At 32.4% G+C, this 25,261-nt stretch overlaps 1 protein-coding gene and 1 pseudogene across 1 annotated transcript; one reads left to right on the top strand and one right to left on the bottom strand.

Annotated features, from left to right (window-relative positions):
• The first annotated feature begins 3,028 nt into the window (after positions 1 to 3,028).
• LOC129298299 (BAHD acyltransferase DCR-like) lies at positions 3,029 to 5,065 on the top strand. Its single transcript, XM_054936698.1, has one exon. The coding sequence runs from the start codon at positions 3,120 to 3,122 to the stop codon at positions 4,542 to 4,544; it is 1,425 nt and encodes a 474-aa protein (XP_054792673.1). The 5' UTR covers positions 3,029 to 3,119; the 3' UTR covers positions 4,545 to 5,065.
• Positions 5,066 to 6,756: 1,691 nt separating this feature from the next.
• Positions 6,757 to 24,034, bottom strand: LOC129298298 (sulfoquinovosyl transferase SQD2-like; annotated as a pseudogene).
• Positions 24,035 to 25,261: the final 1,227 nt, after the last annotated feature.

Raw genomic sequence — 25,261 nt, 5'->3', positions numbered from 1 at the left:
AATGAACTTTAGACATGTTAAAAGTTGTTGAATGTTGTTTAATTTGAATAATTTATATTGTAATTGAAATACTTTTTGTTGTTAGAAATTATTGTGAATTTATAATTGTTATTGTTGTGATAAATTTTATATGACTATAAGTAATTTTATTATGTTAATTGAGTTTATTATGTTAAAATGAATTGCTACTTCTCATAAATGAAAAGAAAAAAAAGTGAGATGCTAGACAAAATTAGGACTATCTCATAGTCCTATTGGACTAGTCCGGTCTTATTCAGTTTTAAGTTATACTAGGATTACACCAGGTTATGGGTTACTTAACTCAATCTTTTTATAAAAAGGACCAAACTTTGGGTGAGCCTAAAGTCCTGTTTAATCAATCGATTGTGCAGCCCTACTACATCCATAATTAACGGCAATGAATATATATATATATCTAGAAATTTGCTTAACTAATAAAAGTATCCAATATATCTTTGTTGGATAAATATTTTTTACTATATATATAAAAAAAGTTAACAAAGAGTTTCAAGCTATCTTATGTATTTTTTAAAATTTGGAAAAAAAATAGTAATAATATTGAAAAAACCTAATTAATATCCCACCAAATATATTATATTAAAGATTAAGACCAGAGGGAGTATATTTCAAAATCACACGGGGGTTTAACATGAAGAAAGGTTGAGAAAATAGTGATTTTTTTAAATGATTTCTTCCGGACTTCTTTATAAAAATCAAATAACTATTTCACAAGCGCAGAAAATACACTTCAGACTAATGAATATGTTCCAGGTTATTTTTTTGGAGTGTCCTTATTGATTATTTTACGTGTTTATTGTTATTTAATGATGTTAACTTAATTATGCTAACTTGATGAGGGTAAAAAGTTTTTTTTATGACATAAAAATAATTTTTTTTAAATATAAGAACAATGGATAGTTTTTTCCTCTTATATTTAAGGGTTAAAGTGTACATTTGTCCTTGAAGCATCCTAAAGTAAGGAAAGAGTAATTTTGCCCACCAAGTATCTGAATCAATACAATGTAAACCTTTCTTAATTGAAACCTAACTCTGATTGTTTAATGGAAAGTTTTGACCCCGAGTTGCGCATGTGGCACGCAAGTGGAGGGACTTACGTGGTGCAGACGTGGACCAGATGCCACCTAGATGATCAAAGTTGAAAAAGAACCCTAAACCCACATTATTCCTAAACTTGGTAAATTAAAATCAGCATCTTAATTAGGCATTAAACATTTTATCAACTTCCAATAATATGAGTAAATTCAATCTGCCACTGCGCTTTAGCTGTTTAGCATTAGCATAACTGAACTGCAGCATAAAGAAAAGTAGTTATTAGTCAAGGCCAGACGACAAAAAAGGGCAATCGAAGTAGTTATTAGTCAATTTTGTAGTTTTAGTGTTTCAGTCCAGTTTTAACAAAGGGAAAAAAACTCAACTAATTTTTCATTCTATTTTTGTGTTTTCTAAATCTCCCTTGCCCAAGACAATAGATTTGATTATTTTACATATTTAATTCAGAGAATGACAATAAAATTTTAAAATAATGAATTAATAATAGTTAAGTTCCCGATAATATTTTTTTTATAAATTAAATTATAAATATCAATTCAAACAATTATAAATAAAAATTTAAATTACAAACTAATTATTATATTTAAAATTTAAATATTATATTTGCAATTCGCAGCTGTTTGAATTGATATTTATAACTTATTTTTTACAAAAATTTGTTGATGAATTAATTGTTATTAATTTTCTCTTTTGAAACTTAATTATTATTTTTCTTATTTAATTTCACATTTACAAATAATAATACTCCCTCCATCCTAAATTATAAGACATTTTTAAGGAAGATTTAACATTTTAAAATATAAGACATTTTGATGAAAATAAGGTTTCATTAATGATACTCTTCCTATATTATCCTTCTCATATATTTTCTCTCTTTAATATTATTTTATTAATAGAGTATTAAATAAAGAATATTTTTGAAATTTTATATTTTTATCTTAAAAAATAAAGTTGTAAAGTGTATTTAATGAGTTTTATTGATACGTGAGATTTTATCTAAAAGTATTTTATAATTTAAGATGAAAAAAATATAATGTAATTAAGTGGGCAATGGATGATCACTGGAGAGAAAAAATTGTGTGTTATTAATGGTTACGGTCTCGGGGGAAAAAAACAAATTAATGATGAGTGACAATTTGAAACTACATTTTCCAAACTTTTTTTTTCTTGGCAAAAAAAAAAAAAAAAACGAATTAGATCTCCCTGACGTACCTTTGCCAAATCCTTGTTAATTAGACAATCTTTGTTGGTATTTTAAAAACTTTTTAGATAAAACTATTTTAACATTCTTTTCATAAAAGATTAACCGGTTTTCAAATACTGCACAATACTAAATCACTTTAAAAATAAATGACCAAACCTGAAAGAATCCTCAAATAATAGGAGTTACGTTTGGTAAAAAAATACCAGTCATTTCCAATGCGATGGATTGAAGTTTAATTCTTATCATAAAGAATGCATATATTTACTATTCAATCATATGTCAAACGGGATTATATTTAATAAAAAGCTGCTCTGCGAGCAATAAAAAAACATAAATTAATCCCACTCCCAAAAAAAAAGTGAAGCGGAAGGAGGTCACGATAAGTCTGGAAGGGGGCAGAAGGTTGGGACTTGTTGCGGAGGAAAATAAAATGGCTTGAGTTTCACAGCTTCCTATAATCCTCCTTCCCAAAATCCAAGCTTACAAATTCTTATCAAAAATCCACACTCCTCCAAGTGTCCTCCACCCTTGCAACGTCACCCCAGGCTTTCCTTATTTTATTCTTTTCCTCCCATTAACCTTAACACTCAAATAACAAATATTTAGTACCCTGTCAGTGACGACTCTACTCCGATACTTCCCCCTGTAATCGCACTTCTCACTCCATTCATCGCATCCTTCCCCATCATCCCCCCAAGCCTCCCTTCGTCTCTCTATATATATCCCCCTCACTCCCCCCTCCCTTCACTCACTCCCTTCCTTGCCTCTGTTTGTTCACTCTCACCTTCTTCTCCTTCTTCTCTGCTCTGCTCTGCAATCAATCATGCCTTCTTCTTCCACTACCATTTTCTCCAAATGCACCATCTTCCCCGATCAGAAATCCCCTCTCACCACTCTCAAGCTTTCCGTCTCCGACCTCCCCATGCTCTCCTGCCATTACATTCAGAAGGGTGTCCTCCTCCCCCTCCCGCCTTACTCCTTCGATGATCTCATCGTCTCCCTCAAACACTCCCTTTCCCTCGCTCTCTCCCATTTTCCCGCCCTTGCTGGCCGCCTCATCACCGATGATCTCGGCTATGTCCACATCCTCTGCAATGACGCCGGCGTCGATTTTGTTCAGGCCAGGGCTAAACATCTCCTTGTCAGCTCGATTTACTCCCCCGAACTTGTCGATGTTCCCAATTGCTTTAAGGAATTTTTCACCTACGACAACACCATCTCTTATTCCGGCCACCACAACCCCCTCGCCGCAGTCCAGGTCACCGAGCTCGCCGATGGGGTGTTCATAGGATGCACCGTCAATCACTCCGTCACGGACGGGACTTCCTTCTGGCACTTCTTCAATACCTTCGCTCAGATCTGCAAGGGCGCGAAGAAGATATCCAACTCGCCAGACTTCACCCGCGACACCGTTTTCAACTCCACCGCCGTGCTGAGAGTCCCCGCCGGTGGCCCCAGGGTCACCTTCGACGCCGACCAGCCTCTCCGGGAGAGAGTTTTCCACTTCAGCAGGGACGCAATTCTGAAGCTGAAGCTCAGAGCTAACAGTGGCGGCCGTAACGGTTTCGCGAATTCCACGGAGGTAATGGGGAAGCAGGTTAACGACAGTTGGAAAACTGTTAACGGCGTTACTAACGGGCAGATAACGGCAGTTAACAACGGCGTACCAGCTAGGACCGGAGAGATCTCGTCTTTCCAATCCTTATCTGCTCAGCTGTGGCGCTCCGTGACACGTGCGAGGAAGCTAGATCCGTCCAAAACGTCGACATTTCGCATGGCGGTGAACTGTCGCCACCGTCTGAGGCCGAAGATGGACGCCTACTACTTCGGCAACGCGATTCAGAGCATCCCGACCGTCGCCGAAGTCGGCGAGATTCTGTCTCGTGATCTGCGGTGGTGTGCTAATCTGCTCCACCAAAACGTCGTTGCGCACGACGACGCTATGGTGCGACGCGGCATAGAGGATTGGGAGAACGCCCCGAGGTTGTTTCCGCTGGGGAACTTCGACGGCGCATCAATCACGATGGGCAGCTCTCCGCGTTTTCCGATGTACGACAACGATTTCGGATGGGGCCGACCGCTGGCGGTCAGAAGCGGGAAGGCCAACAAATTTGACGGGAAGATCTCGGCGTTTCCGGGAAGAGAAGGAAACGGGAGTGTTGATCTGGAAGTCGTTTTGGCCCCGGAGACCATGGCTGGACTGGAAAACGACACGGAGTTTATGCAGTACGTATCGCCGATCGTGTGAGTTCGTCGCGAAGTGGCAGCTTAAAGGACAGGGATGTCGATGAAAGCCGGAAACGACGGGACGGAGCGTGTGGCCACAAAACGACACAGGGTTTACGTTCTTGAGTGTTGGTCAACGGTCGTGTGGTGGGTTCAAAGTTGTGTGATGGCAGTGTTTCGCTAGTAATTTTCTGAAAAAAATGGGCAATGCAGCTTTCACTTCCCAGGTGACGCATATCGAATAACATAACAAAAAAAAAAAAGGTAAAAACAAAAAAGGAGAAGAAAAGGTTAGGGAGAAGCAGGACTGAGGATGTTTGGTGGTTGTCCTATTAATTTATTGAGGTGAGCGATGGAATGGTTCTACTAACATATGAGTTAAGCTTGTAGTTTGGGTTTTAAAGAAAGTTTGTGGGAAGATAATGATAGTGTGTGCGGGACGGCGAGAGTTTGAGGATAAGACTATGGATGACTGATGTCAAAGGAGATTAAATGGTAGCTTATGAAATAGACTGTGCTCCGGGGAGCCCTGAATTTAACTTAGCATGTGTCGTGGCCTTCTCTATTTTTAATTAAGAAAAAGAGTGAGTTTTTGATTCAATGGATTTTAATTTGCTCCCTTGTTATGTTGATATGGACAAGAGGGTCCCACATAAATAGCTCCTACTTTATCTCTGCCCCCCCAAAAAAAAAAAGAAAAAAAAGAAAGCTCCTACTTTACCGGGGAAAATTTATATCTAAATTACAAGTTTTGCATGTTTTGCTACTAACATTTTACTTAAAGACTTGAAACAGCACAAGAATTCAACGGTAATAATTGTAAGATTATTTTATAATCATCATAAGATCATGTTTTAAGAATAGAAATAGGGAGTGTTCTTATCAAAATCAAAATAATAGAGCGAGGTATACTTAAGTAGGCGAGGGAAGTAAGGGAAGTATGGATTTTATGGGGGGGCTTCAAATAATGAAAATGAAAGGATATATATATATATATATATAAAGGGGAAGGACAACTAAATTTTAAAGGAATTAATTTATTCATTCGAAGTCTCAAACAATTTCAGAATGTCATGTGAGGTAAGTTTTTTAGTCATTAAATAAAATTTTTATATAATGAAAAAAGTCTAAAACACCCTTGGTAATTTAAATTTTTCAACTTTACAACTTTATTATGATTAATTTGTAACTTATTTTCTTAATTTAATAAGAAACACAATTTGTAAGTTTAGTTTTTAATTTTACAATTTTAAAATGATAATTTTGTAACTTGCTTTTTAAATTTTAAGAGAGAACACATATATAAATGTTTAAAGTTAAAAATAACAAGTTATTATCAATAGGAGTTAAATCTCCCATACAACATGACAAACGAATCTCTTCTAAGAGAAGTGCCCGCAATTAATTTATTCTCTTGAGATTTTGCTGCCATTCTCCCTATATAAATTGTAATGAATAAAATAGAAGGGAGAGAAGGGATGAAGAGATTGAGAGATACTGAAAGGGATGCGCACATGAAAGAAAGAAGGGTGGGCAACAAACGACTGAATGAATAAACCAAAATGAAAAAGACAGAAAACAAGCAAATGCAGTTAAGTAGCCTTTTGCATGGTCCAACCTCTCAATTTGAGAGAAATCAGGTGAGTCCCAATCTCCACATTGCTTTTTTTTTTTTTTAAAAAAAAATGCTTGTAATGATAACAAATCAAATCCAAAGATCCAAGGGAAAAGCTACAAGATGTGGAAGTTGAAAGGTTGGCTTGGAGCTATGGGCTTTTAATTAGTTGTCCATCCGATAATGCAAATCGATATTTCGGGAAACCTTGTACCTTCCTACTTCTACCCACTTTATTTTCCATCTCTAGTGCTCATGGATATTTTTTTGCATTCACGCAATTTTAATAAAATGAAAACATCAAACCACTTGCACCATAATTTTATACGTAACGTTATTATTTCAAGCAACTATTTCTCTTCAAGTAGTTCCCACTAGATTCACTCGACACTCGACATCACGTTTTGTTTTCAGTCCAATAGCCATGGCATGACATAAAAGCAAAAGACTCCATAATTTTCATTCCATTATAAATACACTAAATGAGATGCAACACCACAATCGATCACACATTCATCCATGTTGCACCATACAATACAAGGCTTCTTTGAAGTCATCACAAAGCTCGCTGCAAACCAGCCTAAACTTGAAAAATGTTACTTACATGTCGCTTCACCTTTTACTTGCACTTAATGGCTTTCAGTCTTGGAGATGGAAAGATACGTTTTGTCAGCCATCGTAAAGGTCTTAGTAGCTGAGCTCTTTTCTTACGCCAAAACCATATGTCAACATTGTAATTCTCGTTCTAAATATTTCAAGTGGCTGCCCTCCAATCTTACTTCTCCATTTCTTCTCGTGTAGCTTTCCCCATGGTTTCCCTCAGCTCCTTATCGTGCAACAGTGACATTAATTTGCTCAACCAGTCTTCAAGATCACCAGGAGTATAGAGATAGCCAATTTTACCCGCTTGGTCTATAGGGATTATGTTTGGGATCCCTCTAGCACGCGTTCCCACCAGAGGAACGCTAAAAGACATTGACTCCAGGACCACAACCCTGAGAGTCTCTAACTCTGAAGGCATCACAAAGACATCTCCGCTTGCATATGCCTAGGATAATTCATCCCCTCCTAACATACCTGTGAATACTACAGCCATGTCTTCAAACATTTTCTCCAGCTCCTCCTTACTAGTTGGGAAGCAAATTTATTTGGTAAAAAGTGTTATATCCTTTTTTTTTTAAATGAGAAAATTTTTTATGGTAAAAGTAGTTGTAACATGATTACAGAGACAAGAGATAATGGTATACTAATAGTGACGAGTTACATTAATTACTTGCACAGACCATCTCCGATGAATGCTATTCTTGCTTTAGGAAGTCTGTCTATGACCTTGCCAAATCAAGTGTTTTGAATGTTAGACAATATATAGATATTCAGACCATGATGCTTGAAACATCTTGCTTGTTAAATGGGGAAGTTACAGAGTTTGTTGCTAAGTGATAACCATAACGCCTATGCAGCTTAATATTCTAATTTTCAAGATGGGCAACAGATTTCAAGAAAAGTGATAAGCCAAATGAAGGACTCTACCTTTTGAGAAAGTCCAAACTCTTATCAACTCCACGTCTTCTAACATGTATTATCAACGGCTTCTCAGGCTCACCATTGCTGTTTGACACAACTTAAGGTAATAAGATGAAATCCTATCATGTCAAAGTGATATATATGACAAGAAATGTGAGAAGATTCCTACCTAAGTCTTAGTCTCATTTCATCTGACCAAAATTGAGGATGGAAACTTTTAGAGTCAATACCCTTGCTCTAAAGATGAATTCTATTAACTAGACATTGAGCAGTAGAAACAAGAGTATTAACTTTGATGTTACAACTGACAATAATGAAGAGACAACTACTTAAGAACGGGATACTTATGTTCGCCTACTGTTGCTTTAGCTTCTTTAAGATCTATCCCATGAAGAAATTCTATGCAAAACATGAAAAGTTCATATCATGTTCACAAAAATTGAGTCTTAATCCTATTAAGTTTGAAAGAAAGGACATATAGTTACGATCATCTACATAGGCTTCACCAGCTAACTAAAGGTGTATCTAGGAATGTACCTAAAGACAATATCGAATAAGCTATTATAGCTCCGATCAAAAGTAAGAAGCTATATGTGTAAAGGTAGAAAAATTTGAACATAAATACTACTTACACAGGTACATAGGTATGATAAGACAGGGCAAGAGGCACCCACAAAACTTTCGCTATGACAAGGGCACCGAAAACCTGAAATATCGCCAGAGTCAAATTCTTTCTACAGTATCCTTAGAGTAGAATGAATGTGCAAAGTGGATCTTTTACATTCATACATTCAGAGGGGCAAGAGAGTGTGATTCAAAAGAATGTGAATCTATATCGCCTTACATTTCACCTTTCCACCCAATCTCTCTCTTTCTTTTTATTTATTTAAGAATACACTACATGTATATTCATTTTTGTAAATGTAATGTGCCTAAATAGGTAAGAGAGAATACATAAGTTGTTGACCAACCATTATGCTATGTGATGATGAGTGAATTATATCCGACTTAAATCTAGCTACCTTTAAAATTATTCTTGGACTAAATGTCAAGGAGAGGGGAACTTTTTGGTACCATAGACAAGGAAAACTGTGTATTGAAATTGTTGAAAAAAGAAGCGTCAGTGATTAAAACTATACTTACACACACAATTCAACAAGGAGGATCAATAATCAAAAGAAAATCACAAGAAATGCCACATTATTTTTGCTAAAAAGAAACACAATTTAAGATTCAAGAACAAAAATTTTAAAATATAAGAAACAATAGATAAAGAAAAAAGTGAGAGTGAGGTAAGCATCAAGAAAAAAATAATTAACTTAACCTTAGTGATCCAATTATTTTGCTCCATAAAATTCCTAAGGCACTCCTTCACGTGTAGTCATGATAATGATCTACAACAGTCACAAATAAAGCCAATGTTAATGTTAAGACATGCATGTAGAAATTGTGTATTAATTTCATATATTACAAGCTGGGCACTTTTAACTAGCTATCTAGCAACTTCAGCGAGAGAATCCTGATACAATAATGAACTTCACATCAATCAAGTTTAGTTTTAACATTAGGGCACTAACAGTTCAAGATATTCAATAAGAAGCACAAGATGGCAGTTTGAATAATTAATAAAACAGGGAAATCAAATTAGTAAAACCATTTTCCCGAACAAAATGATAATGCTGGAGCTATCTATTCTAGCTTTGCTCTAAATAATTGAGGATATCAAATAAAAGCAACACATATAGATAAAAAAACACGTGCACATATAGAAGAAATATAGGGATAAGGGAAAAAATACCTCATCCCCCATTTCATGTAGGTATTTGATAAAATTTTGAAATCGATTCTTATATCCTGAGACATATATGCAAAATGGATATTGCTTTGAATAAATATTTTTTTTCGAATGAAGACATAAATTCCTTCCCCAAACTTAATAGTACATGTCTCTTATCACACCAAGGATTATGAAATAACCCTTTATTCTAATAAGCTTAAAACAAGTAAAAACCGAAAAACACACTTTAAATGGGGTTGAAAATACTATTGTTGAGTAATAAAGTTGGATTATAAGAGAAATAATGATTTAAGCTAACCTCACCCACATACTAAACTGAATGTAGTTACAAGGTAAGGATTAGTACATAATACACATCACAGAGTAACAACCTAGAACATAAGTCACTTACCCACACATTAAAATAAATATAAAGAGAAAATGATGAAGAAAAATGGTCTTCCTCTACCCTAACACATTAGACTTTCAAGAGGCTAGAACTCTCCTAACACACTTTACTCACCTAAAGATTGAACTCCCTCTCAGCTCAATTGGATAACTTTAAACTCAAAAGGTTACAATATCAAGTCTTTTCCCTTATGGCTAGGACCCATATTATAATCTTTTGACCCAGTGGTTGTGCCCTCACCTATCATTTTCTCTTATAGACTTAGCAATTCAATAATTATTAGATTATTAAAGAATAATGGCAAGTGTAGTAGCTAGTGCAACCTCATATAGACTACAGTGCAAGCAACAACTAAAACTTAAAATATTAATTGTTCATCAACATTAACTAGAAAGAATTCAAGATAAGCTAGTTCAAGCCAAGAATTTACACCGTATTCACAATTAAGGAATAAATGATTACATTGATAAAGCAATGTCAGCTTAATTACAAAATAAAGGAAGAATTTCACTACAGTGAATGCACTTAAAGAGGAGTATAAAGACCACATCCACCATATCTTAAGATTCTTAATTTCAATACAGGCAGATAACATGAACATTAAACTTCAAGAAAATATATAAGCTGAGTATAATATTAACAGTGGGAAGCAGTATAAAAGTCTGAGGCTTTTGATGCTAGAACTCATGCTCTCTCAGTCAATTCATCGAACACCATACAGTAAATGTTGAATAAGAGCAACAAGTGCCATTCAATTCGATGCCATCTCAAAGAAAGGAAGATAAACGTAAAGAGATTTCATATATCCCATAATCAACTATAATGGACACTTGAAACTTATTTACAATGCAAAAAATGAAGAAGGCAGAAGCTATTAGTCATAATACTCTCGCAAAAGGAGAAGGTTCAACAAAGAGAGCAATTCAACGAGGCCTCAACTTGTTCTTAGAATCCATTAAAGTTGGAGGATTCCTTTTTTCTTCTTTGTCATGGAGATTAATATCCGCAATGGTCATATTGCTAAATTCAAGAACAAAACTTTTTCTACTATTCACTCTCTTTAACCCTTGCAAAGGGTAAAATCTTCAAGAAAAACTAATGGGTATTGCTCTTACATACTGAAATTGATAAAACCTAACACAAGGTAGAGAGTGTAAGGAAGAAGATGAAGAAGACGGGAATGAGGATAAAAGGCAATGAGGAGAAACAAAGGGATTTATGGAAGTTGAGCTCATGATGGTTAAAGATGCGGAGAGTATAATATAAAGGTGCTTGCCTTCAGCTTCATGTTATAGTTTATGATTAAAATCAACAGTAAAAAAGACTTTGAGTGAAGGAATCTAAGAATCTAACACAAGAGGAAGGGAGTCTCAGTAATGGATATTCTCTCACATGGTGGGACAATGAGGAATCAAAAGGGAATGAGGGAGAGTATGTAATATTTCATTGGGTCCTTGTCTTTTCCTACACGTTCGGGTCATCTTTAAAATTTAGATCACAATGCTTATCTTTTTGAGCTACTTGTGGACATTTTGTTTCTAGGGCATTTTATCTCACGTCTTGATGCCAAACTCAAACTCTTTAAGGCTCCACTTTTGGCTTTAAAGCCATGATTTTTTGAGTTCTGTAGCTTTCTAATTTTATTAGAAATAGAAACTTGTTTAAGAAAAGGGTAATTGATATATTTTAAATGGAGAATTATACCTCACAAGAATAAATTAATTATTATAAGGTTCATTAATAATTAAACTTAAACCATTAATAACACAATCAAACCTTAGTTTTAATGATCAATAAAATTTTGTAGTGATTAATTGTTTTAGATAAGATTTTAATATAATTCTTTTTATTTTAAATGTTCAATCATTAGACTTGGACAATCTTGCCCTACTGTTATTTTGGAACTGACAGCCGTTCCTTTAAGCATGTTGGGGTCCACTAAGCCTTCTCTTCCCTCCTCCTTCTCTCTGTCTTTCTCTCTTCACAATAGTATTGACATGGACCAAACAGAATTGTTATAGTCGGAGAGCATGTGGCCAACTAAACCAATTGTGGAGAGGTGGATGGAGAGATATGAGAAGGAAGAGGATGAATAACTGGTGGGATTTGATCTAATTTGATGATTCTCCCTTCTCTAATGCACCTTTTCCAATATTCTTTATGCCTTCCTTCCTTCTTCCTTCTTCCTTTCATTCTTCCTTTAGGCTTTTTAACCAAAGCTTTCATAGAATATTATGAATATGAATGACAAGTGACACTGTCGGAATATTAAGAGTGATTAGTGTTTAATTACATAGTTACTTGGTATCCTTAAATTTGTATAAAGAAGCCATATCATTGTGTGTTGAGTAAGGGGGTTTAATCCCATCTTCAATAAGGAGGTTAACATAGATCCTCACCTCAAATTAGTTCCTAAAATGAGATTTGTTCATCACCCAAGTGGGTTGATTAGTATTGTAAATCTTTCAAATGAAGGATCAATTATTGTCAAATTGTATCATTTCCATCCGTGAGTATTCATTCTTCTCTTCATCATTTTCTCTACATGGTATCAAGAGCAAGCCATCTTTAGGCCTTATGATTGTTTAGAGGATGATCATCGAGGTTCAGCAGAGAAACTATCGAGAAACCAAGATTCAAAACCATAATATCAATAGTTGGGCTTGAGTAAGTTTCAAGACTTGGGCAAAAGTTGCAATGAAGGGGCCCAAGATCAAGAATTTGGGACCATCATGGACAAGATTTAGTGACCTCTCTGATTTGCAACATGGTGCATTTCTTGTGCAAGTGCAGAACACTGCATTGCACATTATTTCCCTTGTCTAAGGTTTTTCCTTTTTTATTATCGTTCTCCAACCTCTTCATCTCTGCCTCCAGGTATTCCTCTCAAGCGAAAACCAAACCACAGACACTGTTGGAAAATCAAGATCAGATTTAGTTTACCTAGGTTATGCACAAGATTTTGCCTTTTTTCTTTCTCTTTTTTAGGGTATCAAATTTCTACAGCTTCTCTTCTTCGTCTCCTCCTTTATTTCATTACACCGGTGAGCTCAATATTCGAAACGACAACAAAGGCCATCAATGTCCTTCAGGGATGTAAGAGAAAAATAGCAATCATACCTGAGCGAGTCAAGTAACAGAATCAGTTAAGTCATTCTCACTTGGCATCGGCAATTTTGCATGTGAAGAAACCAAATTTAGTGAATGGGTGCAGATGTTCTTTTGAACCTACTAGATTTGCTTATGAGTACATGATCCTTAGATGATGAGTCACTGCAAGTTATGTAGCAAGAGAGTTTGCCAAATAAGGCCACCGCGACAAGATTATATGATAGTAACCATTGATCTTTTCCTCCATCATTTTCAACTATGGGCAGATACATAGAAATCTTCAAAGATTCTCATTAGGATCTCAATCTAGCTCAAGTCCCATGTGTCAAGTGATCTTGAAGGTCAACCTTGTTGTTTAAATGTTCTCCCCTATTTCTTGTTTCGAATCCTTCTTCTTTATTCTATTTTGGGTTTCATGCAATTTGTTAATCTTGTGGTGTGAGATGGTCTAAGGTTTTGTATATGTGTGCACAACATAAGCCTAGATATGTTACAGAACATGCTTCTAGTAATGACCCTAATCTTAAGTGATAATTCCTTGTATGGCTTAGTGCCTTCAGATTTAATGGGGTTGAGGAGTTTGTGGAGAATGAAGCTAGGCTAAGATCAAATAGTAAGACACCAGTAACAGTTAAGTACTCAATGATGCCATGGTTGTTGTCCATGTTCACACTGTCCTCATTTCCACCAAGCATGATGAGACTATTAATAATGGAACATGAGTTATGAATGTGGTTTCAGTTGAGACTACAAATATTCTTCCCATTACATATGAACGTAGTCTTTTTGGCATCTATTGTGATCAGTGTGAATTCTTTAATATATGTTCCATACAGGGTTTGAATTTTGGAGTTAGTCAAAGGTATATTTCCATGAGTTTTGTGACGTGGAATACATGATGAGATCCCGTGGCATTTTTCATGGTGATTTGAAGACACTTGCAAAGACTATGAAAGTGGACAAAATTGGCTTGATTCATCAAGCTTTAAGTACATTTTTTGGTGAGATGAAAGCTAAAGGGATTAAGCCCACTGTAACATTCAACAGTTTAATGAATGTACACAAGCATGCCAAGGATAACCAAACATTGATGAAAATATGGAAGTTGATGAAGAAGAGAGAGTAGAAGATTGCCTTTGAAAGGCATTGTTTTCATCCTATAAGTATAGGATAGTTTAATTTGTAATTGGTCTAGATGATCAATTAATTGTGTTTTGTTGTGGTTAATATTCCAATGATATTGTTGTTCCCCTCTTCCTTTCGTGTTGGCAAGTTGAGCAACTAGAATTAAAGGGGTGTCAACTTGAGGGGAGGAGTTGGAATATTAAGAGTGATTAGTGTTTAATCACATAGTTAGTTGGTATCCTAAATCTATATAAAAGAGCCACATCATTGTGTGTTGAGTAAGGGGGTTTAACCCCATCTTCAAGAGGGAGGTTAACATAGGTCCTCACCTCTAAGTTAGTTCCTAAAATGAGATTTGTTCATCACCCAAGTGAGTTGATTAGTATTGTAAATCCTTTAAGTGAAGGATCAATTTCATTGTCAAATTGTATTATTTCCATTCATGAATATTCAGTCTTCTCTTCATCAATTTTTCTATAAATGCAACTGAAGTGTGGAGGTTTCATCATGGCGATCTGGTCGAACCACGTCGTGTGCGATGGACCTGGTCGCCTTGATGCCTTAGAAGCATACAGCAAGCAGTTGGTGTTCTTTCTCTGTGTCTTCAGATTTCTTCTAAAGCCAAGCGCTCCTAATCATGCATCCATTATTGGGAATCACAAGTTCATGATCTAGGTCACTGAGTGGCTTCAAGTTGCAGCCCAACAAGTCCCCTGAAGCTTCTTCTTCTTCTTCTTAACAAGCACAAAATTTATTAACTTTGTTTTATATTAAGGATTGAAATAGTATTGATGAGATCAAAATAATACTCTACATGTTAACTTAGGAAAATATTGTTTCTATTAAAAATAAAATGATAAAACTTAATCGCTGATATCAAATATAGATTCAAACTAAAAAAAAAAAATCATTCATTCTAATTAATTAAGTTAATCTACCCCTGATATAATGGCCGCTGATGATTGGTAAGAGCGAAAGGATAAGTTAATTATTTCATCACCCCAATTTATGTGAAGACGTCTTTATCAATTATCAACTGGAGGTGATGTATCATCCATTCAACTTTAATAGCAAGATATGATTCTTGACTCTTATATCCAAATTATATACAAATAGACGTTTCCTTATTCGTTGTATAGAGTTGGCAATTTTCATAATTTATTAACTATTAATAGTGCGATAAAACATAAATTTTCTATTGATTATGGGATTTTTTTATGTGTAAGATGTTCAGATATTGTGGCCTTTCACTAAGATGTACTTGATGAGCATTTAGTTTTAATTTTATGATGCCCACAAGAGATATTTTAGATCCTGATCTATGGATGATTGCCCTCAAGTTTCATAACCCGATTATTTGATTTTAGAGGAGAAAACAGAACTCCAACTTAATCATGGAAAGAAAAAAAAATATTACATTGGATATTCCATAGTCACACATATTGACCATCTATAATTAATTAAGAGCTTGATTTCAACATGTGGGTCACAAGAAATAATTCACTAATTATTAGCTTGGCCTAAAAAAAATAAGAAGAAGAAGTTTCAAAAACAAAATTAAGGACAGTTAGATTCTAACAAAATTTTTAAAAATAAATTATAAATATTGATTTAGATATTTGTAAATAGAAATATGAATTATAAATTGAAGTAGAATATTATACCAAAATGAGTTTAGAGTACCGGATGTCTATAGACCTATAGTGCATAGACAAGTTCATCATTTAACCTTTAATTAATTTTGTAACATCATCAAGCCTATTTTGCATGATTGATTTTATGTAAAAGTAAAATTTTATTTTGGTATTATTTCAATGATTTTGTGCTTTAGAGGTCAAGTTTGATTGTTTGTTTGTGACTATTTTTGAACTTAATTTTTAAATATTTATGTACACAAAGAAAAAGAATGGTTACAAGATATATATCTTCTAAAAATATAAATTATTTTTATTCATTTTTATCTATATTTAAATCTATAAAACTCAAACCATTGTGAAAAATTGGAATTTGATGAACTCCCATGAGATTCAATATTCTTGGAAGGGTAAGATATTAATTGTTTTTGAGTTTGAAAGTTAAAAGTACTTATATTTGCCAATTAAATAATTTTATTTATATTTTCTTATTAAAAAATAATATTAAATAATTGGCTAAATGAGCAAGTTACCCCCTAAGTTTTTCAATAGCACTATAGACACTGAACTTATTTATTGTGCAACTTATTCCTTCAACTTTTAAAAATAATATAATTCTAGCTATATATTATACTAATTAAATAATATTATTTAATTAGTATAATATATAAGAAGATTACTCTAGTTACATGTGGAACAAAAATGAGGAAGATTAGAAGAAGAAGGAATGAATAATTAAATAATGAAAAATTTTAAAATAAAAAATTATAAGCTGGTTATCCCTATAGATAAATAGTGCAATCCAAGATTAGCATACATCTAACCAAACTCTAGATTATGCAATCCAACCTGCCGCTCTTTGACAAGGTTGGACCTGCAAGATCAACTCATATCACTAGTTCCAAGTGAAACTAAAAAAAATACTATAATCTAATAGGAAAAGTCCTAGAAATCATGAGCCTATACCTTTATTTGACATGTTAAGCTTAGATGCGAGTGGGATAAGAAATGAACTAAATTGTAATAGAGATGCATTAGACAATGAATTGATAAGGTTGTTTTAAAGCTTAACTTATGAGAAAAAGAAGATTCATGATAAATTTATTGCTGCTATTGAATTTGATAAATGATATTTTTTCCTTGTATGGATATAGTGGTATTAGGAAGGCATATGTAGAGCTAAAATGGTTCTCTATGTAGCATCAAGGAGAATAGCTTCTCTAATGCTCCTAAGAGGACAGAAAACTCACAATTTTATATTCCTCTTTTTGTGATAAAAGACATTATATGTAGTATGAAATATGGGAGCAACTTGGCAAAATTATTGGTTCACACTTTATTGATTATATAGAATGAGACTCTGTAACATCCTAATTTTTTTTAGATAAAACAAAAAATTGTTGTGAAATTTAAGTTTTTATTTAAATAAATAAATAATAATAATAATAATAGAAATTTATATTATTTGAGATTATTCAGAAATAATAATATGGTTAGAAATTTAATTATGAATTAAAAACTTAGGTTTAAAATTATATAAAAAATATTTTGTTAAGATATAATTTTAAGATTTAAAAAAAATTATGTGTGTGTGAGTTAAAAAAAAAGAAAAGAAAAGAAAGTAAAAAAAAAATGAAAGGGGGGTGTAGAAGTCCCACATCGGTTAGATGTGGGACGAGGAAAGGATTCCTCATGTATAAAAAAAAGTGAGAGCATGTAGAGGAAGGTAAAAAGAAAGTTAATACAATTTGTGAAAATTGCAATTAAGGGCCTAAGATACAATTTAGAGAAAATTATAAGTAATGGCCCAAAGGTTTGAATAATTAAATTCAGACCTATAGTTTTTTTTCTTAATATAATTTTGGGACCCACAATTCTATTTTTATATTATTTTTCTCTCTTCCTCTCATGTTGTTCAGCATTTTCTCGCAAGGGGGAATTATTTTCTTTTTCTTCAGGTATGTTCTAACTTTCCTGTTTAGATTAGTATTTAAAAATTTATTTAATTACAAAATTAATTTTATATTTATTTTCTAAATAATATTAGCTTTCTAGTGATATGATTATTTTATAGGATAGAGTAAATATTCTGATTAGGATTTTTCTAAAGGATAGTTAATCTGATGATATGATGGACTAAAAATATAGGTTAAAACTCTGAGAAATATAATAAATATTATAGAATATTTTCTTGAGGTTGAAACTCATGTTTAAGAATTTTTGAGTTAAAATCTAGATCTATGTGATTAAATTTATGTGGAATCTGAGATGTAGGGATGAACCTCTGATTATTAAATATTTATTTAAGTATCACTAGATATTTTTGAGGTTATAGAAAGGTGATTTGAGGCTTCAAGATAATTTTAAAATTTTTAATTTATTTTTGGATGAATTTTTAGAATATAGAAGGATGAAATTGTGATATTAGAAGTGATTTAAGGATAAAAAAATAGTTTATTAGGGTATGAAAATTTTAGAAAAGAATTTGGAAAGTAAAATGAGGCATAAATCTTAAATTAGTGTTAATATGTATTATAGATCTAAGACTTTCTAACTCTTTAAATTAGAGTTATTTATTTTAATGTAAAATTAATATATAGTATTGTGAAATAATTATGTAGATTATATTGACAAAGATAGTGGTGAAAAAGGAGTTGTGAAGGGAAACTTGTTATTCAAGACACAAGGTAACTATTATTAATATGTTGTGATAGGTGTATTTGTGAATGGTTATGTGTTGTTTTTTTTATTGTTTGAAAAAATTATGAATTATTGAAAATAAATACTGTATATACTTGTTTGAAATTATTGCCAAGTGGGTTAAAAAATTTATTTTTGTTTATCATGATGAGATATTATTGTTCGGATATATTTTTGTTTGGATATTTGAATGATGCATGACTTGTCAGGGTATTTTAATGTATGATGTTAATGAAAATTTCTGTTCGGTTAATTATTACCACGTGGTATGCCCTCATTGGACCCAATGAGTGGCGTGTCGCTTGGTCCAACTCACCTTTGGCCAGGTGATTTGGCGTCCGAGCATGGCAAAAGGAAGATATAAGGTGCAGTCATGCAAATTAAATACTTGTTCAGTTTGTTTGAAAGTATTGTTCGATTAAATGTTTTATATGCCTACTTAGCAATCACATGATTAGTTACAAGCGCATGTATCATTACATATTAATGTTTGGTTACTGGGATTTTTAAGTCTCATTCTCCATGGTTAATATTTTTACAGGAGCGAGTTCGGCCGAGAAAGCACCAGAGGTATAACTATGGTGTATGAGACACCATCTTTTACGTTGCCTCTTATTTTAGATTATACAATGTATCTTGTGCCAACTTAGGACATATCTTTTTTGTGAAGCATGTAAACTCTAATCCTTTTTATTAAAAGTATTTATATGACCAAGAGGATTATGTCTGTCCCTCATGGTTTTAATTGCCTTTTTGAATATTTTAAGACTTGTGCTATGTCTTGGATGTATCATGGTAAGAAAATTTTTTACCACGATAATGGTTTTAATAATTTGCGAAAAATCGGTTTGTATTTTTGAGGGTGTTACAGACTCCAATAGCATATAAGTTTTGTCTTGAAACTCATGATAGATGCTTTAAGAATGTTCTAAAGTTAAGAAATCTATTAGTTGGTTATCTTTCTTTTGGAGGAAAAGTTACTATATTTGGTGGAGATTTAAGGCAAATCCGACCTTATTGTTATTCTAGGTGTCAAGAAAAGACATTGTTTTTGCTACTATTAACTTTTTGTTTTAGGACAACTGTTAACTTCTTCCACTAACAATAAACATGAAACTTCTAGCAACAAATAATGGAGCATCTATTAGTGCTCTTCAAGATTTTACTAACTAGATTATCTCAATTTGTGATGAGACTATTGTTGGAGCTAATGAATGATTTGTCGATATTAAGATCTTAGTTGTCCTGTTCTTAGATGGTTTAGATAATTTAATAAAGTCTATCATTAATTCAACTTTCACAAATTTCATTGCCAATATATTTAATTCTTCATATTTTAAAAATAGGGTTATATTAGCATCTATATATGTTGGTTGTGGTTGAAAAAGTAAATAGGTACATATTGTCTCTGCTCCTATGGAGAGAAAGTTGTATATTGAGCTTGGATAGTAAATTAAAGATAATAGGGACATGAATTTACTTAATGACTTTCACTTTACAAATATTTCAAATTATATTAAATTACAATGTTAAGCCTCTTAAATTATAAAATAAGGCTTAAAGTGAGTGCCCTAATTATTTTAATGTGAACCGAAACATTAATAAGTATCTAGAGTTATGCAATGATACACGTCTTATATTTACATGAGTTGGAAAACATGTTTTTGAAGCCCAAGAAATGGGTGGACCAATTAAATGGATGAAAGTATGTATACCACATATTGCTATATATCCATCTAATTCAAGATTGCCATTTATTATGAGGAAGGGGTAGTTTCCCATTACATTGGCATTTGCAATTCCCATTAATTAAAGCCAGGACTAGAGCCTATGTTATGTTAGTTTGTACATGCCTCATCCTATTTTCACTTACGACCAATTATGTGTTGTTGTTTTTCATGTTTGAAACTTAAAATGGTTTAAAAATATTGGTTCTTGGAATCGATGGTTGCTCTAGATATATAACTTTGAATGTTATTTATAGAAAAGTCTTCGATAATTTGATTTAAATAATTATAAATTTTTTTAATTTACTTCCTATCATATTCATTTACTTAGTATGCATTTTTTTTTTACCATTTGTTTTACTATAATATACATATTTAATATTAATAATTATAATTACACAGTCCCACTATGTATAGGATGATATGAAGAACATGTCTGCTACACGTTATTTTTTTTGAGACTATTTATAAAAACCGTAATATAAAATACGTGCATTGCACGGGTACATTATTAGTTTAATTAATTAAGAGCTTGATTTTAACATGTGGGTCACAAGAAATAATTCATTAATTCTTAGAGAGAGAAAAAAAAGAAGTTTCAAAATCAAAATCAATGATAATTAGATTCTAACAAAATTTTAAAAAAAATTAATTGCAAATATTGACCTAAATAGTTGTGAATAGAAATCTCAATCATAAACTGATAGAACTTCTAAATTAGTAGTTATTTAATTTTTTAACCAAAAATAATTAGTAAAATTAATATTTACAACTTAGTTTTAAAAAAATTATCATGACCTAATCACCTAATTGTTATTGAAAATTTAATTGTAATTCTCCCAATAAATAATTCATCTCACAATCTACTTAACATAAAATATGGGGGAAATCAAAAGCTGTAGATCTAATTGTCTTGTTTGGTATCCATTTCTTGATGGCACGAGAAGATAATGGACAAACCTTTCATATCTTAAAAAAGCCAAATGTTTATTTTCCTTTTATAATAAAAACATTCAATAAAGTGCAACTGTGTTTAATTCTTTGAAATTAATATAAAGTTTTATTTTTATTTTTAATTTTATAAAATATTTTTTTTAAATCTTTAACTCTAACACGATTAATTTTAAATATTAAACTTTTAAATACTAAAAAAATATTATTAAATATTAACATATTAAGCTGAATTTTTTAAAATAATAATAATTGACACAAAATTATCCTTTAAAATTAAAGGTATTAGGATTAATTAAAGAATTGAAAAAAATACTTTATAAAATTAAGAATCTAATTAAAATTTTATATAAAATTAAATAATTAAATGTATACTTTAGTTTAAAAACATTTGAATGTTGTATCTAGTTGGAGACCAAGAATATGGGTGAATGGGTGTGTATTCATTGTTTTGTTTAACAAGTTGAATATCCTCTTAATTAAGATTAATGATAGAGTGAGCGTGGAAGAATTTTTTTTTATAACATTTGTTTCATTTTTCTTTGTTTTATTGTATGCTTGTAATTTTAAATAGCTTTTCCTCCTTGTGCGTTACACGGGGAGCAGCAAAATCAGTCCACAATGTCCATGCCTCAATTATTATTATTATTATTATTATTATTATTATTATTACAGTCTGTTATTATTGTTATTATTATTTTATAACAGTCTATGCCTTAATTATAAATTGTTGAATGATAAATAAAAAAGGATGCACGAAAAACAAAATCACATTTCCTTCTACATTGATTCATAAATACAACAATGCCTCAAAATAACAAGCAACCAACAATCATTCTTCCAACAATACTATTTTAGCTTATCAATTGTGGACTGCTTGGCTTGATCAACAACCTCAATTCGTGTACTTGATCGATACAAAGAATTAGATATTCAAAATTAAATATGAAGCAATTTATAATTCTTCAATGATTTCTTCTTAGCAATTAAAAACTGCTTTGGTCATCTCATTGTACTGTTCAATCCTAAATATAGGAGCTATACAATAATCCATTTATAGAGATTAAAGAAATTATCAGTTAATTTAATTTTCCTAAAACACCCCATTGAATCATTTGCATTGAAATTAACCCATTGAAGGAAACTCCCCTTTATTATATTCAATCAATATGAATAATTAAAAAAAATATAAATTTATGAGACAAAATGATGATATATTACATTTATAACCAAAATAAATCCTTTAACTATCTTCTTTATTTAGGACAAAGAACTGGGCTTAGTTCTTCACTTATTAGTCGATTCAAACTTACGCATTGTTTGGCTTAGTAAAGTGAATAGGGGGAGGGATTTTAATAATCCCTCCAAATCTATCTAATCTGGGAGGAGGATTAAGAAGAGAAAGGAGGACAAATTTATTAAGGGTGTGTTTATATAAATGAAGATTTGAATTTAGTCCTTTAATCTTATTTATAAGAAAGAGTTAAAAGATTAATTTTTATTGTATTTACAAGACGATTTATTATTTTCTTTGTTCATATTTACCTTTATGCACTTGTTAAATGGTAAAAAAAATGATTAAGGATTTTTTTTGTCTTTATTAGAGATAAAGGTAAAAACATATTAAATTTTAAAATAGAGTTACCGAGATTTAAATTTTTTTTATTCTAATAAATATGACCAAAGAGAGTATATTTAAATTTGAACCAAGTTATTTATTTGGATACATAAATAGTCTTTGACCAAATCTATATTTTATTAGAACTTCTTTATAATTTTAAATTTCTTTTAGATCATAACTATTTACAATTCCACTTTTTTTAACTATTTTATTTTCTTCACACTTTCATTATTGATGTCTCTATTAATTAGTCTCACTAGTCCTCTCATTTCTCATTCTTATCTCTCACCAGTTGGTTAATAGAGGTAATCACCTATTTTAATAAACATTTATTATACATTTTTAAATTATTTTTTATAATTTATATTAATAAAAAATAATTAATATCTATTTATATTGATTAATATATAACATTTTAGTTTATTTTTTATTTTTAGATATAATTATTATAGTTAACTGATGTTTTTAAATTAAATAATATAATTTTTTATATAAATAAAAATGGAGGGAATATTTTTAAGAGGCAATGAAGCCCATAAGTAGGGCTGTGCAAAAGTCTCGTAGTCTGGTTTGATCCGGTCCGACCCGTGAAAACTCAGTCTTGTCCAGTCCTATAGGACCAAAAAGACCAAAAAGACAGGGCTGATTTTTCTGGTAAGATCAGACTAGAGACCAAGCTTCTGGACTAAGTGGTTCGGTCTGGTCCTACATAATTATTTTAATATAATTAAAATTAATTAATAAATTATTAATTAATAAGTCTTAAAAAAATAGTCTTTAGTCAGGTCCAGCCGTCCAGCCTTGCACGCCACACACTCTAACTGAAAAAAAATCCTGAACACTATAGCACACTTAGTCTCAGCGTCAGCCACATAGATCTTAGTGCTCAGACCCTGCTGAACTCTCAACTCTCAGCCACTCACGCGTGACTCGACCCTGCTCTAGTGCACCGAAGCCCACCGACCACCACCGTCATTCACGTCGATGACGTTGCACCATCGCTCGCCCTTGCTCTCCACCTTTGATCCTCCTTGCTCTCCTCCAGTGAGCCATACAGATCTCAATGCTTAGACCAGTCGACGGCCTCCGCCCTCCGCCTCCACGCCTTAACACAACTGCAACTGCAACTCGACCCAGATCTCATCCTCTACCTTCACGCCTTGACGCAACGCAACTTGAAGAAGGAAGATACTTGCTTTGCCTAGCTTTGCCTCAGATTTCCATTTCCATTCTCAGCTTCGCCTTGACCAGATCTAGTGCTGCCTTCCTCGTTCTCCTTGTCGTCCTCACTCCTCAGATCTGGTGCTGCCTTTGTCATTCTCCTTGTCGTCCCCACTCCTCAAATCTGGTGCGTTTCAGCGGTTTCAGTTTTCACCATCAGAAATTCATTTTCTTTTTTATTTTTTTGTTTTATATCTTTCTTTTAATTTGCATTTGCAATGATCTGAGTTGTTAGTTACTTATTTGCTTTATGTTCATTGACTTCACGGCTTCACGCACCATAAAGCAATAATGCATATTTGGTGTTTTTATCTGAGTAATTTCTTTTGCAATGATCTAAGCAATAATACATATATGGTGATTTCACGACAATTTTATCTGTAACAAATAAAAGCAAGCACCAGAGTTTATTTAAAAATATAAAATATTTTTTAAAAAAAAAGGCCAAGTGAGTATTGGACTAACAGGACCACTCTCTCAGTCATATGGACCAAGTCCGATCCTGTTAATCTCCGAGTTTTCACAGGACCAGACCGGATTACGGGTTACCTAATCTAATCCTTTTCATGAAAAAGATCAGACTCCGAATTAGGCTGAAATACAGTCCTATCCAGTTCTTTGTACAGCCCTACCCATAAGAGTGATTCAAAAGCATTGGGTGAGTGTTTAATTAATGCTGGGCATGTGAGAAAAGACTAAAAAGAGGGCATCATTAAGACGGCCTTTAAAGCCCATTGACTACGTCTCCATATTTATGATGTGATTATTGCTATCCATCCTCACAAACCTCACCATTCACAACGCAGGTAGGTAGGCTGAGGCTTTTCTTTGGCCCAATTCGAAGGAGTCGGCTTTGCTTCTGTGTCTCTGCTCCTCCTTTGCTCCTCTTCCTCTGCATTAATCTGTGAAAAGTTAAGATCTAATCTTTTTTTATTTTATATTTAGTATAATAAAATATTTATAAAAATTATAAAAAATTATATTGTAATAAATTTGATTATCAATTTAGAAAATCTAAATTTATATTACAAAAATAAATATTTATAAAATAATTTAAATAAATATGCTCATTATCAGTTTAGACAATATTAATTTAATTTGAATAGTCTAATTTAACATCATAATTTTTTAAAATTTCTGTAAATTGACCTATTTTTTATTGAAATCTAGACTATCCATGATCAGATTTATTACAATATATTTTTTATAATTTTTATAAATGTTTTATTTTAATAAATACAAAATAAAAATAAAGATAAAAGAATTAAATTTGAATCGTTCAAGTTAATTTAAACGGTCCAAATTTGCTCTTGGATGCAGAGAA

Source organism: Prosopis cineraria, unplaced genomic scaffold (genome assembly GCF_029017545.1).
Source record: "Prosopis cineraria cultivar Desert tree isolate PC_DT_omini unplaced genomic scaffold, ASM2901754v1 PC766, whole genome shotgun sequence".
In the NCBI taxonomy this organism is placed as follows: domain Eukaryota; kingdom Viridiplantae; phylum Streptophyta; class Magnoliopsida; order Fabales; family Fabaceae; genus Prosopis; species Prosopis cineraria.
This window is presented reverse-complemented; position numbering and strand designations above follow the sequence as displayed.

What these genes read in the sequence shown, in the direction of transcription:
- LOC129298299 (XM_054936698.1), top strand. Translation starts at nt 3,120, where the DNA reads ATGCCTTCTTCTTCCACTACCATTTTCTCCAAATGCACCATCTTCCCC.